Consider the following 19,872-nt stretch of genomic DNA (forward strand, 5'->3'; position numbering starts at 1 on the left):
GATACTTTTTTCATAACTGATGTATGTGAGAGAAGAAACTGAGTTTGCTGTCAAATATGAGTCCCAAAAACTTGCCTTCTGGAGCATATGGGATTAATGATTGTCCTAGTCAGAGTTCTAGGTTCGGATGAAGACTATATCTGCAGAAAAAGTGCACACAAACTGTTTTCTGCTGGGACAATCTGAACCCATTTGCAACTGCTAATTTGGAGAGGTGGTCAATGGCTTGCTGCAGCTGCCTTTCTATAATCTTCATATTACACAACTAACAGAAGATAGTGAAGTCATCCACACAAAGAGCATCTCTTATTGTTGAAGGAAGTTGTTTGGTGATTGAGTTAACTTTGATTGCAAAAAGCATGATGCTTAAATTAAACCTTGTGGGACTCCCACCTCTTGGGTATGGTCAGGAGAGAGAGAGAGTGGCTCCCACTTTGGAGAGTTGGTTAGACAGAAAGTTCTTAATAAAAAGAGGAAGATTTCCTCTGAGGCTAAAACTGTGTAGGTCTTTCAGCATTCCAAATCTCCAAGCAGTGGTCAAAGCTTTATAACTGAAAGGAGACCTCCACATAGCCTTTAAAGGAATGCGGAGAACCGACCAGGGCTTCTGACCTAATGTCCAATCCTCACCTTCTCATGGTGCACCGTGTTGGGTATCTACTTGGATACTCAACGAACGAGGATGGGTCTGGCAATTTGGGATTTAGCCGACCAAACTGTATTCTTATTGGTTAAACCAAAATAAAAATTGATGGTACAACATGACAAAATTTCATACCGGCTGGAGCGTCGCCCGGTTAAACAAGGCCCCCGTTGTTTTCACCAGGGAACCAGGGCAAACAGCGAAAAGTCAGCTACTGGAACAAATCTGAAAACACACCCCAACTCAACATCACCAGAGTTAAAGATCAGTACTATCAACATAAGAAGCCTGAATGGCAAAGAAATGGAGCTAGCTGAGGAATTAGACAAGTACCATATCGACATAATAGGGGTGACAGAAACAAAAAAGACAAAAACTGGTGAGATCTTTCTGAGCAATAAATACAAAATGTTATATTCAGGCAATGACAATCAAGGAAAAGAAAGAGTAGCCATAGTATTCAACACAAAATACGAGGCTAATCTTCTTGAATGGAAGTCAGTCTCAAGTAGAGTAATGTGGGCAAATATGAGAATGGGGAACTGGACAATCAGACTTATTTGTGCCTATGGTCCCACAGAAGGTTCTACTAAGGTAGAAGTGGAAGAATTTTTTAAGGCTCTAGAGAAAGCAACTGATACAATGAAAAATGAAAAGTTGGTCCTTGTTGGGGATCTAAATAGCAGAGTAGGAAATGACTGTGAGACATACAAAAATATTTTGGGAAAATTTGCAGAAAAGAGCAAAGCTAATAATAATGGCAAATATCTGTTGGATTTCTGCTCAGGACATGGACTGGTTATTACTAACACCATGTTCCAACATAAAAATGTGCACAAATTCACATGGAGAGAAGGGGCAAGGAATAAGAAAAGTCTCATTGACTATGTTATTGTTGATAGTGATGTTTTCACCCTGGTACAGGACACCAGAGTGTACATAGGATTTGAAATTGGAAGTGATCACTATTTAGTCTTGAGCAGGATAAAATTGAATTTCATATTGAAAAGAATAAAATGTAAGAAAGTTTTAAAGCGAATAAAAGTTGAGCAGCTCTCAGATGTGAACTGTAAACTAAAATACACAAAGATTATTGAAGAAAAAATGAAAGAGTTTGAGAACAAGAATCAAACCTTGGAGATTCAGTGGCAAGCCTTGAAGAAAGCCCTTATTGATTCAGCTAGAGAGGCATATGGTGAAGTTGTTTGCAAGAATAGAAAAATTAGAACTCCATGGTGGACACAAGAAGTTAAAGAGACAGTGAAAGAAAAGAAGAAAGCATATCAAAAGTTCCTGGCAAATAAGTTAGCTTGTGCTCTTAGAGAATACAGAGACAAATGTAAGAAAGCTAAACACTGTGTAAAACTAGCTAAACAAAAGTCATGGGAGGACTTTGGCAAGAACATAGAAAATAAATATCAAGAAGGTGGTAAGATATTCTGGAGGTTGTTGAAGAAGTTTAGGAATGGAGGAAAGAGTGCTGTAAAAGGAGTTAGAAATGATAAAGGTGACATGAAAACGGAAGAAAAAGATATCCTTGAGGTATGGAGTAATTAATTTGAAAAACTGCTAAATGAAACAAGAAGTGATGACAGCACAGTGGTAAAAAACACTGACCAGGCATGCAGTCAGGAATACATATCCATACTTGAAGTAGAAAAAGCCATCAAAGGCTTGAAATGTGGAAAGGCAGCAGGAGTAGATGATATTCAACCAGAAATGCTGAAGTATGGTGGTATAAAAGTCTTACAGTGGCTGCACTGCATAGTTCAGAAAGCCTGGAGAGAGGGACGAATTCCCGATGATTGGAGCAGAGCTCTCATAGTACCCATATATAAAAAGGGAAATAAAACTGAATGTGAGAATTACAGAGGTATTTCCCTACTAAGTGTTCCTGGCAAGATCTACGCAAGTATACTTGAGAAATGATTGAGAAGAATTGTGGAAGAAAAGCTGGGTGAAAAACAAGCTGGATTCAGGCCAAATAGAGGCTGTCAGGATCAGATTTTCACTTTACGACAAATAGTCGAAAAAGCATGGGAATATAATAAAGATCTGTATTTAAGTTTTGTCGATTTGGAAAAGGCATATGACAAGGTGCCAAGAGAGAAGCTATTCAATACGCTACAGTTATATGGTGTCTATGAGGCATTATATCAAGCAATACATAGTCTTTATTTGAGTTGTAAGTCAGCAGTTAGAATTGAAGGAAGTACAGGAAGATAGTTTAATGTTAAATCTGGTGTGAGACAAGGATGTACATTATCCCCTCTGTTATTCATTATCGATATGGATCACATTATGAACGAAAGTGGTATCGAAATTGGAGATGTTAATATCGGCTCTTTGCTTTATGCGGATGATGTTATACTTCTAAATAAATCCACTACAAGTCTGCAAGATTTTCTGACTAAATTGAATAGCTGTTGTAATAGATATGGTATGAAGGTCATCAATAAAAAGACAATGACAAAGAAAATAGGCAGAATCATTGAAAATGTCAACTGTGATGTGAATGGAGAACCTGTGGAACAAGTAAAACATTTCAGCTACTTAGGCACGATTTTTAGTGAAGATGGTAAATTAAATATAGAAATAGACAACAGAATCAGCAAAGCTGGTATGGTGGGAAGTCAACTGAATAAATTCATATGGAGTAAGGGAGAAATTAGTCAGAACACTAAATTAGTTGTATACAAGACAGTGTTCAAACCAGTTTTAACTTATGGATCTGAGAGCTGGGTCAGAAGTAAAACACTTGACCAAAGACTAGAGACTGCAGATATGAGAGTCCTGAGAAAGATTATATGTGTGAACAGATGGCATCAATGGCAATATCATATTAAAAACGAGGATATTAGGAAAGAACTTGACACTGTCAGCATCCAGGTATGCATTAGCAGAGCTAATCTCAGGTGGTATGGTCATTTAAATAGAACGGGAGAGGAAAGATTAGCAAAACAAGTGTTCTCTGCCAGGCTGGCAGGAAAACGACCCAGAGGAAGACCAAGATATAGGTGGATTGATATGGTACAAAGTGCCTTAGACAATAGAAATATAAGATCTGATAATGTTGGAGTCTTGACAAGTAATAGACTTATTTGGAGGAAAATTGTAGATAGGAAGTTAGTAATGATGTAATTTTTTCATGTAGTACTATCATATCCTGTACTCCCTTTGAGGGTACATGGCAGGAATTTGATGATGATGAAGAAAACTGATACTATCTGCTTGCATTTTAGGAAGGTATCGCTAATGGATGCTTCCTCCCTGACTAGATAATCAATTGTTGATTTACAGAAGCCAGAGTGTGTTCTGGAAAAAAAGATTGTTTTTCTCAAGAGCCCATACAAGATGAGAGTTAACTGTTTTTCTAGAATCTTTCACAAACAGCTGGTCAATAGATTATGGGTGATATAGGATCCTCCCTGGCTTATGAAAAACAATAATAACTGCATTTTGCCAGGTACCTGGAAATATGCTTGCCCAGAAAATTCTGTTGTAAAGTAGCAGTTGATCCATTGATGACAGAGACAGATATTTAACAATTTTGTAGTGGATATTATCTGGTCAAACAGCAGTTAGGGGAAATTTAAGGAAAGGAGCTTTCATTTCTTCTTTCTGAACAGCCTGTCATATTCTTCAGTATCATTTGAATACAACATAATTTTTGTTTTTCTGCTTTGCATTTTTTAATACAGAACTCAGGGGAAATAGGAAGATGCTGCTGATGTTTTAGCAAAAATCTCCCCAAATGCATTGGCAACTGTGCAACCATTATGTTTTAGGACTGTTAATTGCCTTTCATTTTTTTAATTTTGTCCCAGACTTCTTTAATGTTGGATGCTCTTGTTATGAAAGATGTGTATTGGATCCTGGATTCTTTTTGGTTCTGATGATGAATGTGTCCTACTTAGCTTGCGTCCTTGAAAGTGATTAAGTTTGTTTATGGGGTATCTGCAGAAAATACCCCACTTTCTCCTGGGATTTTTTGGCTGCAGTGCAATCATCATTCCATCATGTCTTAGGAAAACACGGAAACTGACTAAATGGTATGGAAAATGCAGTTGCGGTAATACATTCTGTTACACGAATCACTGTTGAGCTGACTGTCCCAGAATCAAATTCTGCTAATGAAAAAAATGTGGACTAGCCAACTCGCTCAACTGTGCACTGTAATATCCATGATGTAAAACAGAGGCTCCCAACTTATGTTCTACGGAACCCTAGGGTCCTACCAATAAAATTTTGGGTTCCACAATAAATTAGTTTTTGAGCTCTAATTAATAGTTTAAAATATGTATGAAAAATTTATTTAAATAAAATTTCAAAAATTTCAATAAAGTCCATTAAGTAGTAGATCGAATGAATTGAATACTTGCATTTGATTCTCCTGCCACTAGTTGAGTTATATTCCCAGACAAAATCATCTTTAGTGAGGTGGAAGGCAGCATACATCAGTGGTGTTTTGTACTGCAATCATTTTGTGATGTCTTATATACTTTTCATATAAAAATAAAGTGGGCATCGCATAAATTTATCATATAAAATTGTGTATACCCCAAATTAAAATATCATGGATCGTTGGTTGAGAGGAGTTTAAAAAAAACGTAGCAAGCAGTTCACATGTTTCTAGCGACAAGGTGACTGGTAAAGCAGATACTGACAAAAATGCAAATCAATTCAGTAGCGTTACTTGTGTAACAGAAAGATGAATTGAGGAAAAGGGATTGTTTGTCAATACTAAAACATCACTAAGTCATAAAAAACATACCAGCTAAATTGTACAGACATTTTGAAACGAACCATTCAGAATATAAAAATAAAGATGTCAAATTTTTTTAAAGAAAACTAAAGTCTCTTGACAAAAGTCTTGACTTTAAAACATGGAAAACCTTCTCATGTTTCTGAACAAAATCAACTCGCTACACAATAAGATCAAATTCGCTATAGAACTAGAGAAGAACAAAGAACTTCCTTTTCTTGACATCCTCGTGAAGAAAGAAGATAACAATTTCCAACTCTCCATTTACAAGAAACCCATAGATACAGGTAGATATCTACATTATTCGTCCAACCATCAAAAACACAGCATCATTCACATGCTCCATAATAGAGCCTTAAGATCTATTTCAGAAGAAGCAGATGTACAGAGAGAACTGTCACTAATAGCTAACACTCTATCTCTGAATGGATACCCTTCTAACATTTTAAACAAATTGCTATTTAAAGACAACCACCAACGTGTTACTGTGCCCCAATATGTGTCCACAGCTGTCATTCCATATGTTAATTCAGTTTCCACAAAAGTGACGAGAATGTTAAAAGCTCATAACATCAGAGTGGTTTTTAAACCAACTACCATGATCAGACAAATCTTAAGATCACCAAAAGATGAGGTACCTTTCTTCAAATGTCCTGGAGTATATGAAATTCCATGCACGTGTGGCCTTTCTTACATTGGTCAGACTTCTAGAAGTTTTGAAATAAGACAGAAGGAACATGTGGGGGGGGGGGGATGTCAATCATAATAGAATCATCACATCTGGTTTAGCTTATCATTTCTCAACATCAAATCACGTTATAGATTGGAAAAACAGTTCCATGCCTTACATCGAGAATGACTACACACACACACACACACACAGAACTTTAAAAGAAGCAACTGTGGTACTATGCACAGGCAATAATTTAAATAGAAATCAAGATATTATTCTTAAAAACATATGGCAAAATCTCATCATCTCTCTCAGTTCAACAGAACTACAATATGCAAAAAAACTACACAACACGTGGTCATGTACCGGATTCTGACTGAAGCATTCGAACACATGCACACCATCAAACACGAATGATCAAATAACAGCCTAACAGTTACTAAAGTGTATGTTTTACATGTAACTTAATGCATTTGTTTTCACACCAGTTCAGCCTTGAAAATGCTAGACAGTGGCTAGTGAAACTTGTTGGCTTTTTGTATATTTTATCATTTATCTTCTGGTCTTTTAACAATAAAAGTTCTTTATTTTAATACATCAGACCAAATATGTACATCAGAATATTTTTAACTTCAGTGTTTACATCACATTTATCATTTCTGGTGCCTTTCACAGTATTTCTATTTCTAGCTTTTCAATACTCTCCAGAATATTTTACAATCTTACTGATCTTCTATATTCCTACCAGAGACTCTGTCAATTTAAAATCAATAAATGTGGCATTCATCATCATCATCATTATCAGCCATTATTGATCTACTGCTGGATGAAGGCCTTTCCAAGATTACTCCAACACAACTAGCAATTTGGAGCTCATGGATACGAGTCTGTAATTCATGAGCAGTTGAAGTAAAGATAATTATGTCATCTGGAAAGCATAAATGGCTTGAATATTTTCTATTTATCTTCAGACCTTTCCCTTCCCAATTCATTAAATTCAATTCAATTAATAAATAAATGTGGCATCTACTAAAAGATGATAATAACTATTGGGTTTTCAATCCTTTCAATATTAAAGAAAAACCAGAGGAACCATCAACTTCAGAATATGAAATCTCATCGACCTGACATCAAACAGCCAAACAAAAGTTTTAAGTTTTGTTAAACGAGTTTTGGTGCGACTTAAAAGAAGAATATCCAAATTTATTCAACAAGGCAATTTATTGTTTGTTGCTGTTTAGTATATCACATATTTGTGTAAAAGCAGATTTTTTGTTCTACACTGCGACAAAAACAGAGTACAGAATTAAGTTGGATGCCACTCCTGATATTAGAATTCAGCTGTCCACAATTAAACCAAATTTTGAAAGAATATTGAAAGAAAAGAAGTTTAATCTTTCACATTAATTGCCACTTTGAATTAATAATATTTGCTTTTCCATTATTAATCTTTTTTTTTTGTATTTTCGATAAATTACTTTTGATTTGTTGTTTTATTTATAATCAGTAAAAATTGTCAGGGTTCCAAAATTTTTTTTATCAAGGTGAAAAGGTTCGGTGATTAAAATAAGTTGGGAACTACTGATGTAGTACATGGTTGCCCATGCAAAAAAATGTGGATATCATAAGAAAGTGATCACTCCCAAATATGTTGTCATCAGCTTTCCATTAAAACAATGGAAAAAGGGAGGATGAACAGATGGTTAAGTTGATGAAAGCAAATGTTCAAGAAAGCATATGGAAGAAGGTGTTGCTTCATGTGTTTAAGAGGAAGAGATTATCTTTAATATAGAATGATGGTACAACATGATAGAATTTCATACTGGCTGGGGCATTGCCCGGTTAAACAAGCCCACCACCCCTGTTGTTTTTGTCAGGGAACCAGGGAAAACAGCGAAAAGTGGAACAAATCCTAAAACACACCCCAACTCAACATCACCAGAGTTAAAGATTGGTACTATCAACATAAGAAGTCTGACTAGCAAAAAAATATAGCTAGCTGAGAAATTGGATAAGTACCGGATCGACATAATAGGAGTGACTGAAACAAAAAAAGGCAAAAACTGGTGAGATCTTTCAGAGCAATAAATAAAAAATGTTATATTCAGGCAATGACAATCAAGGGAAAGCAGGAGTAGCCATAGTATTCAACACTAAATATGAGGCTAATCTTCTGGAATGACAGGCAGTCTCAAGTAGAGTGGTGTGGGCAAATATCAGAATGGGGAACTGGACAATGAGACTTATTTGTGCCTATGGTACCACAGAAGGTTCTACTAAAGTAGAAGTGGAGGAATTTTTTTAAGGCTCTAGAGAAAGCAACTGATACAATGAAAAATGAAAAGTTGGTCCTTGTTGGGGATCTAAATAGCAGAGTAGGAAATAACTGTGAGACATACAAAAATATTTTGGGAAAATTTGGAGAAAAGAGCAAAGCTAATAATAATGGCAAATACCTGTTGGATTTCTGTACAGGACATGGATTGGTTATAACTAACACAATGTTCTAAATAATAAATTTAGATTAATCCTATATCCAAGTGTAAGCAAACAAAGTTTGCACCTGAAGTATCTTTAGGACTGAGGCAACTCGTGTACCAAGTTCTCATCACTACTTGTCTTAGTATCCCCCATAATGCAAAAGCACATCTCCTTCTGGACATGTATAATGCTATGCATTTAGGGAAGCGCCACTATCCAGAACAGTTTCACCTTTATTGAGGTCTCATCAGTGGGTGCCAGACCCTCAGGTGGTGATATTAAGGTGGAAGCAATGGAGAGGTCATATTTACCTATATGAGTTGCCAAAAGGTGTCTCATCTTATTATTAAACTACTCTGGATTTAGAGAAAGATGTTGGAAGTTTTTTTCCACTTGGTTAGACTATAATAAATTTAGTTTAATCCTTTATCCAAGTGTAAGCAAACAAAGTTTGTGCCTGAAGTATCTCCAGGACTGAGGCAACTCGTGGTAAAGGTGGACCAAGTTCTCATCACTACTTGTCTAAGTATCTCCCATAATGCAAAGTACATCTCCTTCTGGACATTTATAATTCAATGCATTAAGGGAAGGGCCACTACCCAGGAATAAGGTGAGACACCTTTTGGCAACTCATATACGTAAATATGATCTCTCCATTGCTTCCACCTTAGTATCATCACCTCTGGGTCTGACTCCCACTGACGAGACCTCAATAAAGATTGAAACCAGTGTGGGTAGTGGCCCTTCCCTTAATGCACAGCATTATACATGTACACAAGGAGATATGCATTGTATTATGGGAGATACTAAGACAAGTAGTGATGAGAGCTTGGTCCACCTTTACGACGAGTTGCCTCAGCCCTGAAGATACTTCAGGTGCAAACTTTGTTTGCTTACACTTGGATAAAGGATTAAACTAAATTTATTATAGTCTAACCAAGTGGAAAAAACTTCCAACTTCTAACACAATGTTCCGACATAAAAATGTACACAAATTAACATGGAGAGAAGATGCAAGGAATAAGGAAAGTCTCATTGACTATGTTATTGTACAGCGATGTTTTCCCACTGGTGAAGGACACCAGAGTGTACAGAGGATTTGAAATTGAAAATGATCAAATCTTGTTTTGAGAAAGATAAAAGTGAATTTCATATTGAAAAGAACATGTAAGAAAGTTTTAAAGTGAATAGAAGTTGAGCAACTCTCAGATGTGAACTGTAGACTGAAATACAGAAACATCATTCAAGAAAAAATGAAAGAGTTTGAGAACATGAACCAAAGTGGCAAGTCCTGAAGAAAATCCTGATTGATTCAGCCAGAGAGGCATGTGGTGATTGTCTGCAAGGATAGAAAAATCAGAACTCCATGGTGGACACAGGAAGTTAAAGGGGCAGTGAAGGAAAAGAAGAAAGCATATCAAAAGTTCCTAGCAAATAAGTCAGCTTGTGCTCTTATAGAATACAGAGACAAATGTAAGAAAGCTAAACTCTGTGTAAAACTAGCTAAACAAAAATCATGGAACGACGCTGGTAAGAACACAGAAAACAAATATCAAGAAGGTGGTGAAATATTCTGGAGGATCTTCAAAAAGCTAAGAAATGGAGGAAAGAATGCTGAAAAAGGAATTAGAGATGATAAAGGTGATATGAAAACAGGAGAAAAAGATATCCTTGAAGTATGGAATAATTACTTTGAAAAACTGCTAAATGAAACAATCAGTGATAGCACAATGATAAAAAAAAAACACTCAACAGGCATGCAGTCAGGAATACATATCCATAGTTGAAGTAGAAAAAGCCATCAAATGCCTGAAATGTGAAAAGGCAGCAGGAGTAGAAGGTATTTGACCAGAAATGCTCAAGTATGGAGTTATAAAAATCTTACAGTGGCTGCACAGCATAGTACAGAAGACCTGGACAGAGGGATGAATTCTGGATGATTGGAGCAGAGCTCTCATAGTACCCATATATAAAAAGGGAAATAAAACGGAATGTGAGAATTACAGAGGTATTTCTCTATTGAGTGTTCCTGGTAAAATATATGCAAGTGTACTTGAGAAATGTTTGAGAAGGATTGTGGAAGAAAAGCTGGGTGAAGAACAAACTGGATTCAGGCCAAATAGAGGCTGTCAGGATCAGATTTTCACTTCATGAGAAATAGCTGAGAAAGCATGAGAATATAACAAAGATCTGTATTTAAGTTTGGTAGATCTGAAAAAGGCAGATGACAAGGTGCCAAGAGAGAAGCTATTCAATATGCTACAGTTATATGGTGTCAATGGGGCATTATATCAAGCAATACTTAGTCTTTATTTGAGTTGTAAATCAGCAGGTAGAATTGAAGGAAGTACAGGAAGATAGTTTAAGGTTAAATCTGGTGTGAGACAAGGATGTACACTATCACCTCTGTTATTCATTATCTATACGGATCACATTATGAAGGAAAGTGGTATTAAACCTGATATCAGAATTAAAGATGTTAATCTCAGCTCTTTGCTTTATGTGGATAATGTTATACTTCTAAATAAATCCACTACAAGTCTGCAAGATTCCCTGGCTAAATTGAATAGCTGTTGTAATAGATATGGTATGAAGGTCAGCAATAAAAAGACAAAGACAATGAAAATAGGGAGAATCGCTGAAAATGTCAACCGCTTTGTGAACGGAGAACTTGTGGAACAAGTAAAACATTTCAACTACTTAGGCACGATTTTTAGTGAAGATGGTAAATTAAATATGGAAATAGACAACAGAATCAACAAAACTCGTATGGTGGGAAGTCAACTGAATAAATTCATATGGAATAAGAGAGAAATTAGTCGGAACACTAAATTAGCTGTGACAGTGTTCAAACCAGTTTTAACTGATGGATCCGAGAGCTGGGTCAGAAGTAAAACACTTGACCAAAGACTAGAGACCACAGATATGAGAGTCCTGAGAAAGATTAGAGGCATGAACAGATGGCATCAATGGCAATATCATATTGAAAACGAGGAAATTATGAATGAACTTGACATTGCCAGCATTCAGGAATGCATTAGCAGAGCTAATCTCAGGTGGTGTGGTCACTTAAACAGAATGGGAGAGGAAAAATTAGCAAAACAAGTGTTCTCTGCCAGGTTGGCAGGAAAACAACCCAGAGAAAGACCAAGATATAGGTGCACTGATGCAGTACAATGTGCCTTAGACGATAGAAATATAAGATCTGATAGTGTTGGAGTCTAGACAATTGGCAGACTGATTTGGAGGAAAATTGTAGATAGGAAGTTAGTAATAATGTAAATTTTTCATGTAGTACTATCATATCCTGTACACTCCGTGAGGGTATATATATCAGGAAATTGATGATGATAATATTATTTTTTTTATTATGGCACATACGAGATGGTTTAATTATGGTCTTCACAGGTCTTGCTATACAAGTAAATACTTAAATGAAATTTGTTGTTGAATACAGTAAACAAGCTTCACTATCTAATAAGACTAGTGACCTCTTCAGGATAATAATATTAACAGATAGCTAGAAAAAAAAATATTAAAACTGAAAAGATTATAGAGATGCAGTACAAAAGCATAAGCAATGCAAACAGTCCTGTTCACATAGTACATACATTATATCAGTTATGACCTTCTTCCATGCTGTGTAACGAGTTGTGAAATCGTATGGTTGAGCTCCTATAGTCTTTTAGACCAAAACTATTCTAGCAATCACGAGATAGCATTGTGAGAAAGCCAATATAACATATGAAGCATGTGAACAGGAATCATTCTACTTTCCACTGTTTCAGTACATCTCTAAAATCTTTTGCATTTGTTTAATTTTTTTCTTCTCACTTAGCTGTTAATATGATTCCAAAAGAAGCAAAACATGCCAGCATTCTATTTCTGATATGCAATGAAAATAAAGTCCCAGTTCAAATAGATTTCTTATAAAATCATATCAAGTATTTTCAGTGAACTTTTGTCTGCATGGTTAGCCTAGTGGCTATGCGCTTTGCAACCATATGCCTGGGGAAGGAGTGTCCTAGGTTCGATTCCGATCGATGACATGAGGAGCTTAAGGATCTTTCTCAGCCATAGCCAAGTAAGCTGGTCTTGGGCGTGGACAGCAGGGTTTTTCTCCCCAGTTTATCTGGGGTTTTTTCATCCCACAAGTAGGCCCAGTGAACACACAGGCTGCAGTCATAGGATATAGTACTTAATCCCTCATTAGGAGGGCTCAACCAGTCCTAAGGGGTGGTCGAGGAACCCCCACACGAATAAATAAATAAGTGACCTTCTCAGATCTCAAGGATATATTAGAATATGATATGTAGACAGACTATACCTCAGACTATAATGACCTAAAAGGCATTATTATTACTAAATAAGAGGCTTCAAATTACCCCAAATATATTCATATACCACCAGAATCTGGTAGATCAACGAAATTATAAGGCATGTAGAGATCATTTACAACTCCAAAAACTGTATATTATTTTCTAAAAATAGCAATACAGATGCTGAAAAATCCAATATTATTTAACTTTATGCCTTTTTATTATTGTACTCATTCATGGTACTTATGCAGCATAAGTTGAATAACTTTAATACTTGGGTCATGATAAAAATAAATAAATGTAATTAAAAAAAAGCATAAAACATACATGTGGTGTTTAGCCATGTTTATGAAGTTGAGATAACAGCTTCAAGATAGGGGAAATTTTTTTTGGAAGTAATATGTTTTCATATTTTTACATCAAGATTAGCAGAACAGGGTGTGATAACAAAAATCTGCAGATATTTTCATAACAGAAACAATGAATTTAAAAATTCATTTCTGAATATGAGATGGTAAGTGGTCATTGCAATTAATTCAACATTAGTTAAAAAGTACTAAAGTAAATTATTTAGTTAAAACTAGTTACTAGCAAATTTAAATGTAGATCGATTACAACATTTTTAAGATGATTTAGAATTAGTTAAACAAAATGTATTAAAGTATTACATGGAAAGAAACATTTTCCGTACATCAATAGAAACTAATAAATTTAAACTGTATCTCTTCTTACCTTTGAGGCACATCCATATTGGTAATCTAAAAGCAATATTCTATCCTTCAAGGCTTTCTTTAAAAGCTCTATTATCTTTGGAAGTACAACGGCTACAGCATTATTATTATAATCCAAAAGCTTATATTTCATATTCAGAAGTGTGGCTACCTTTTCCATTTGAGAGAGATCAGTCAAGCTGAAAATGAAATGTCAAAGAAAAATAAATAAGAGAAATTCATTCATGTACTAACCACTATTACATGGAGTAAATCTGCATCAAGCAAAAGTGCTGTGCAAGAATTCCTTCAAAATGAATACTGAAATTTGTTTCTTAGTCAATGCCTAGATCCACACCAAATCCAACAACTATTAAAAACACAAAACCATCTCCTCCTCTCCAAATCTATCACCATCCTCTATATCCAGAGCACATCTGAAAAACTAGTAAAAATCCTTAAAAAAAATACCATCTTGCAACATCCCATAAGCCATAGCAAAAACTGGAGTCCCTTATCTGCTCCTCCAAAGACCAGCCCAGTCCCTAGATCTAATGGGTGTTTATCAGGTACCTTGCACTTGTAAGCTGTCCTACCATGGCCAAACAGACAACTTAAACTTCATAATGAAGTTTAATGGTATAACTAACTCCAAGAGGAAAAAATACATTTATTAAGCATTAATATTTCACTGTTTTCTACCCAGTATCATCAGAACACAATGAAACTGTGACAGGCACACAGCACTAAACCAAGTAATTGTAGAAAGAATTTAAATTGTAACTGACACCTAATGTCCTTACATGCCACTCTCTATGGATCAGATAATTACAACATTAATTCAGAGAAGTCTGGCTATGAGGTCTTAAAATGATAATTTCCCAGAGTGCTGGGAAATTAATGCAACCATACTTGGCAGATCATGCTCTAGATACTACTTCAGATAGGATCAGATGGAGAATATCCTCTCAGACCTGTAATGACTTTATGTAATAAAGTCATTACAGGTCTGAGAGGATATTCTTAAAAGCATCAGCTACAAAGCATTCTCCCAACCTCAACAAGTATGGTTGCATTAATTTACCAACAATTTGGGAAACTTGCACTTCTATATATCCTCCATGCTTTGGCAAATGCATATTTTCTTTGATCCTTAAAGATGCAGGAATTATAGTTATCATCGCAATTTTTCAAGAAATAAAGTCTGTTGGAAAGCAATACTTTCTTGAATTTAAGTTTTTTTAAGGAACATGCCTGTTCAATCAAGCAAATCTACTCATAGTGAATTGCAAAAATGTGTCATCTTGACAGGGAGATGAAAAAACAGGTCCGTTCATTAGAAAAACTTAAACAGAGTTTTAAACATACTAAAAAATGATGACATCAAATGAAAACAAGAACTTCAAATCCTATTTATCAGTTCCTCCAATGGTACTAAAGAAACTTTTATATTTTGACAAACCACCTCGTGAAAACAAAAATTAATTACAAATGCACAGTATCTATTTCATACATTGGCAATATTTCAAGAAAAAAAATCAAAGAAAAACAGCCAAAAACATTAAAGGCAGTCAACATCAGAGTGGCCTTCAAACCAGTAAACACCTTACAATGCTTTCTACACTTCCCTAAAGACAAAGTTCCATTTTATAAACATCCAGGTGCATACAAGATGTGCATAGGTCAGACTGGGAGAAGTTTCAAAATCTGCAACAAAGAATATATGGGATTTGTTGAAAACAAATGAGAAGAAAAAAGCAGACTTGCTTGTAGTGCATATCCACATCACACGGTAAATTGACAAGCTTCCATGCTATACTTGCTAATCCAAAAGATTTACTTCAGCAAGTTGTTCAAGGAGTCCTCTGAGGTCATTTTGCTCAAAAGGCACACTAAATAGAAATCAAGGAATGACCCTTCATGATATCTGGAAGTGATTAATGAACATGTGTAAAATGAAAGATCTGTCCTATGCCAGCAATCACATACAGAGTTTACACAATAATGCATGTAATATGCCTAATGATACTTGTGATTAGACTATCATTCCAGTCTTTTCAACTATAGATATTAACTGCTGTTGAAAAACATTTAATTTTTTGCCATGTTTTATTTATGTTACGTAACCACCCAATGATACTATTAGTCATATAGACATTGAAACATGTAGAGGAAATACATGTAGTATAAATAAACAATTGTATACGAGTTAAAAAGTGGCTACTATCAATTAAGCAAATCTACTCATAATGAATCATGAAAAACATTTTTTTTTTTTTTTTAATATCTCAAACTATTTCTAAATAGCAGCTAATCATGCCTGTCATCTCATACAGTGATTTTCAACCTTTTCCATAATACAGCACAGCTAGACTAATTATTAAAATTCTGCAGCGCACTAAAAATATATTCTTTTAATTTTTTTGATGTTTCTGGCAAAAAATAGGCATAATTTTGATTGATTTACACACACAAGAAGAGCGAAGACCAGGCACTAATAAATAAATGCACAAATTACGACATTATTTCTTTCAATTAATTTGTTTTCATAAATCTCGCAGTACACCTGAAGACCTCTCGCGGCACACCGTTTGAAAATTGCTGATCTAATACATTACGCACAGCATGTGCATTCTTATGTGATGTTTGTAGGTGGTTATTGCATAACAATGGTCTTTTAATTTGGATAAATGAAATTAAGGTCTTTCAAATATCATGAAGAATAAGAGTCTGTTTAAGGTGCATTGTGAATAAATTACTTCAGAAGATACCATAAAAAAACCTAATGAAACAGTTGTCTTCTAGGTAAGGCATCAACTGCAGATGACCTAAAGTTTTAACACTCTATCGTGTGGTTAGACAAAAATAACTTGTTGTGGTTTACATCACCAACAAGTTATTTTTGTCTGGTCTCTAAACTCCGTGAAGTTTGTTCGATGTAGGCAAGACCACAGGAGAAAGGAATGTAATATACTCCTGGATATTTGTAGAATCACCTTATCTTTTGGGGATCCTAAAACCTGTCTGATGCTGGTCAGACAGGTTTACAATTAAATTTTTACAATTACAATTTCTAATCAGAAATTGTAACATTTGGCCAGAGAAGTGAAAAGAACACTAAAATCTTCACATCCTATCACTATATGGGACACCTAAAATACATAAAAAGGATATACCTCTTCGTCCAATCGTTGATGGAAGGTCATCCCCAACTTACCTTTTGGCCAAGCATCTTGCAAACTTATTAAATAATAAAATAAGATCAACAGAATCCTATATCAAGAATAGTCAGCACTTTGTAAATAAACTCCAAGCCATTAAGATTGCACCAACAGACATGCCAGCCAGTCTAGATGTTGTATCCCTTTTCACCAATGTAACAGTAGAAGAGGTAATAAACATCATTCAAGACCTCTTTCCTCTAGACATCACACAGATGTTTAAACACTGCCTTCAACCTAATTTCTTCAAGGTTAACAACACTATATATACCAACAATTAGAAGGCCTAGATGGGAAGCCTGTTACCACCATTTTGTGCAGACCTTTTCATGGAAAAATTTGAAAAAAGAAATTCTCTCCACAAACTCCCCTAGACCATCTATATGGTGGAGATATGTAAATGATATTTTCATTATATGACAAGACAGCTTAGAAAACCTAAAATCGTTTGTGAATAAAATCAACTCAATACATAACAAGATAAAATTCACTCTGGAAGTAAAAAACAACAACCAACTGCATTTTTTAGACATCTTGATAAAGAGACAATCAAATAGTGTCAAATTATCTATTTACAGAAAACCTACAGACACTGGAAGATATCTTCATTATACTTCAAACCATCACAGGACACACAAACTGAGCATTATCCACATGTTGAAAAATAGAGCCCGAACATTTATATCAGAAGAGGAAGATACACAGACTGAACTCTCAATAATAGCCAACACATTATCACAAAATGGATATCCTCTGAACATCATCAAAAAATATCTATATGGTGACAACCCCAGACAAGAAGAATCAAGCTCCCAGCACATTTCTACTGTCGTGATCCATTTCATCAGGTTAATTTCTTATCAAATAGCCAGAATACTAAGAGCCTACAACATCAGAATAGTCTTCAAACCAACCACCAGCATCAGACAGTTTTAGGATCTCCAAAAGATAAGATGCCATTCTACAAATATCCAGGAGTATATTACATTCCTTGCTCCTGTGGTCTTGCCTATATCGGACAAACTTCACGGAGTTTAGAGATCAGACAAAAAGAACATGTTGGTGATGACCACATCGGAAGTATTTCTTCTGGCTTAGCACATCATTTCTGTACGTCTAACCACACGACAGAGTGGCAAAACAACTCCATGCCATATTTGGATGACGACTACAGACATCGTTTATTCAAGGAAGTTTATTCATAATGTTAATAACTGGCAGAAACCTCAACAGAAATCAGGGTACTATTTTGAACAGTTCGTGGAAAAACCTGATCCTCTCTCTAAATCCATCTGAACTACAGCTAGCCAGTAATCACATTACGTGTTTACAACAAACACGCATGCGTGATAATGAATAAGAACAATAAGTCCTCTCAGTCTCTGTCACGCGAACGTGTAACCTTAGCTACTAGATTGTTTACAACGTTTTTTATGTTCCTTTCAATTTGCATTTACTAGTTTTTTTATGCTTTTCCGTTACGCCTTGAAAAAGCTAGACAGTTTGCAAGCGAAACTGGCAGGCAAAGAATGTAAGATGTTTGTAAGCATTACATATGGTCAGTATTAAAACAATAAGTTTGTATGTTTAGAGAAATATTTTATCAAAGATTACTGCATGTTCTGTAAGATACCAAAGATGACTGCAAAATTCATTGAGTGGTGTAGGTGTGATATGCTAATTCTGGAATACATGTAAGAAAATTTCTTTTAAAAAAAGTTTTTATCTTCAAGTGATGCTGCAGTTGCCATGGAAAGGCACAAAATCAGACAAGAAAAATGCACATTTCTCACAATTATTTATCATGCATGGTGTGAGAAGAAATACACTGTAAATAGGAAAATCCTCATGCAATAAATTGCTTTTGTTATCTATCTAGGATGATGACTAGATGAACATGTAAAGATGTTCCTCATGGAGAGCTGCTATCCATTAATAGTCATGTTAATTGTAGAAGCTTCATATAATCTTCTCTATACCAGAGAAATTTCTCTATATTCTTCTATACTATCAGAGAAATCATGCATTCCAGCTTTGTACATAGCTCTGTCACTTCTAATTTGCTGAAAATGTGTGAAAAGAATTATGTCTTGAAGAAAATGATGGTTTAACGCAATTTCAGAAATACTTTTCAAGTCAAGCTCAGCGTATGCTGGACATCACATATTTCAGTCCGTTTTTTTTTTTTTTTTATTTTGTTCGAGTAATATATAAGTGCCATTATACTAAGGTAAACTTATTACTAAGTTTACTGCACTACTTATTACTAAGGTATAATATATAACAGTGTTGGATTGTGATAAAGTGGAATTTTATGAACTCCTATCTTATCAAAATCTAACATGGGTTTCCAAACAAAAAATGGAAATAAATACAGTAAATTGCCTCTAAGTGTAAAATAAGTAATATGTATATCAAGTGTTTTCTGTAATAAAAAGGTTAAATAAGTATATATTTTGTGCCATTCGCGAATGAGGCTAAATTAATATTGAAAATGTAAAACATTATCAGAGCTTTATAAAATAACATGCATAAAAGAATTATAGAATGTAAGCACAAATTCAACAGTTGGGGGGGAGTCAAGTCCAAAGGTTACGGAGCCATACACGAGGGAGCGGCTCGCCCCAAGCAAACAACGTGACATCAGCGTACGTGCAATAGCGGGGGAGAGAATGGACGGCGTGACATAATAGCACGTGGGAGTTCGCTGGACATCGAATAGGGCGAGAAATGCAGAGAAAAAAAAAGAGGGAAATATACAGGGAAATGCGACCCTGAAACAAGGCTTTTTGTTCCTGGATCTCCTGTGTGTTCCTCTCTCGTGGTGGTGAAGGGTGCCAGTGCCCCGTACAAGAGGAATTCCGAATAAGGCAGTCGTGGGTCTCGGCGGCAGTGTCTCTGCGGAAAAAAAAGCAAGTCCGGCGGCTGTCCACAGAAGGCCAATTTCCTGTGAACCTATGATGTCATAAAGAACCATAGGGGAAGATAAGTAGACTTTGTTTGTGTTTCACTGAATATGAATGAAAGATTTGTGCCACGTTAATATGTTATAAAAGGGAA

The 19,872-nt window shown here is 35.4% G+C and overlaps 1 protein-coding gene across 1 annotated transcript in view; it reads right to left on the reverse strand.

Moving 5' to 3' along the window:
- The window catches only part of Mat89Ba (nucleolar protein 6 Mat89Ba), a 329,267-nt gene that overhangs the window by 191,600 nt on the left and 117,795 nt on the right, over positions 1-19,872 (reverse strand). The window contains exon 11 of the mRNA XM_090403430.1: positions 13,614-13,791. Coding sequence (XP_090259556.1) covers positions 13,614-13,791 — 178 coding nt within the window. The remainder of the gene's footprint in view (positions 1-13,613; positions 13,792-19,872) is intronic.

Source organism: Typopeltis vanoorti, chromosome 14 (assembly GCF_054136105.1).
Source record: "Typopeltis vanoorti isolate ZY-2024b chromosome 14, IOZ_Tvanoo_1.0, whole genome shotgun sequence".
Lineage (NCBI taxonomy): Eukaryota > Metazoa > Arthropoda > Arachnida > Uropygi > Thelyphonidae > Typopeltis > Typopeltis vanoorti.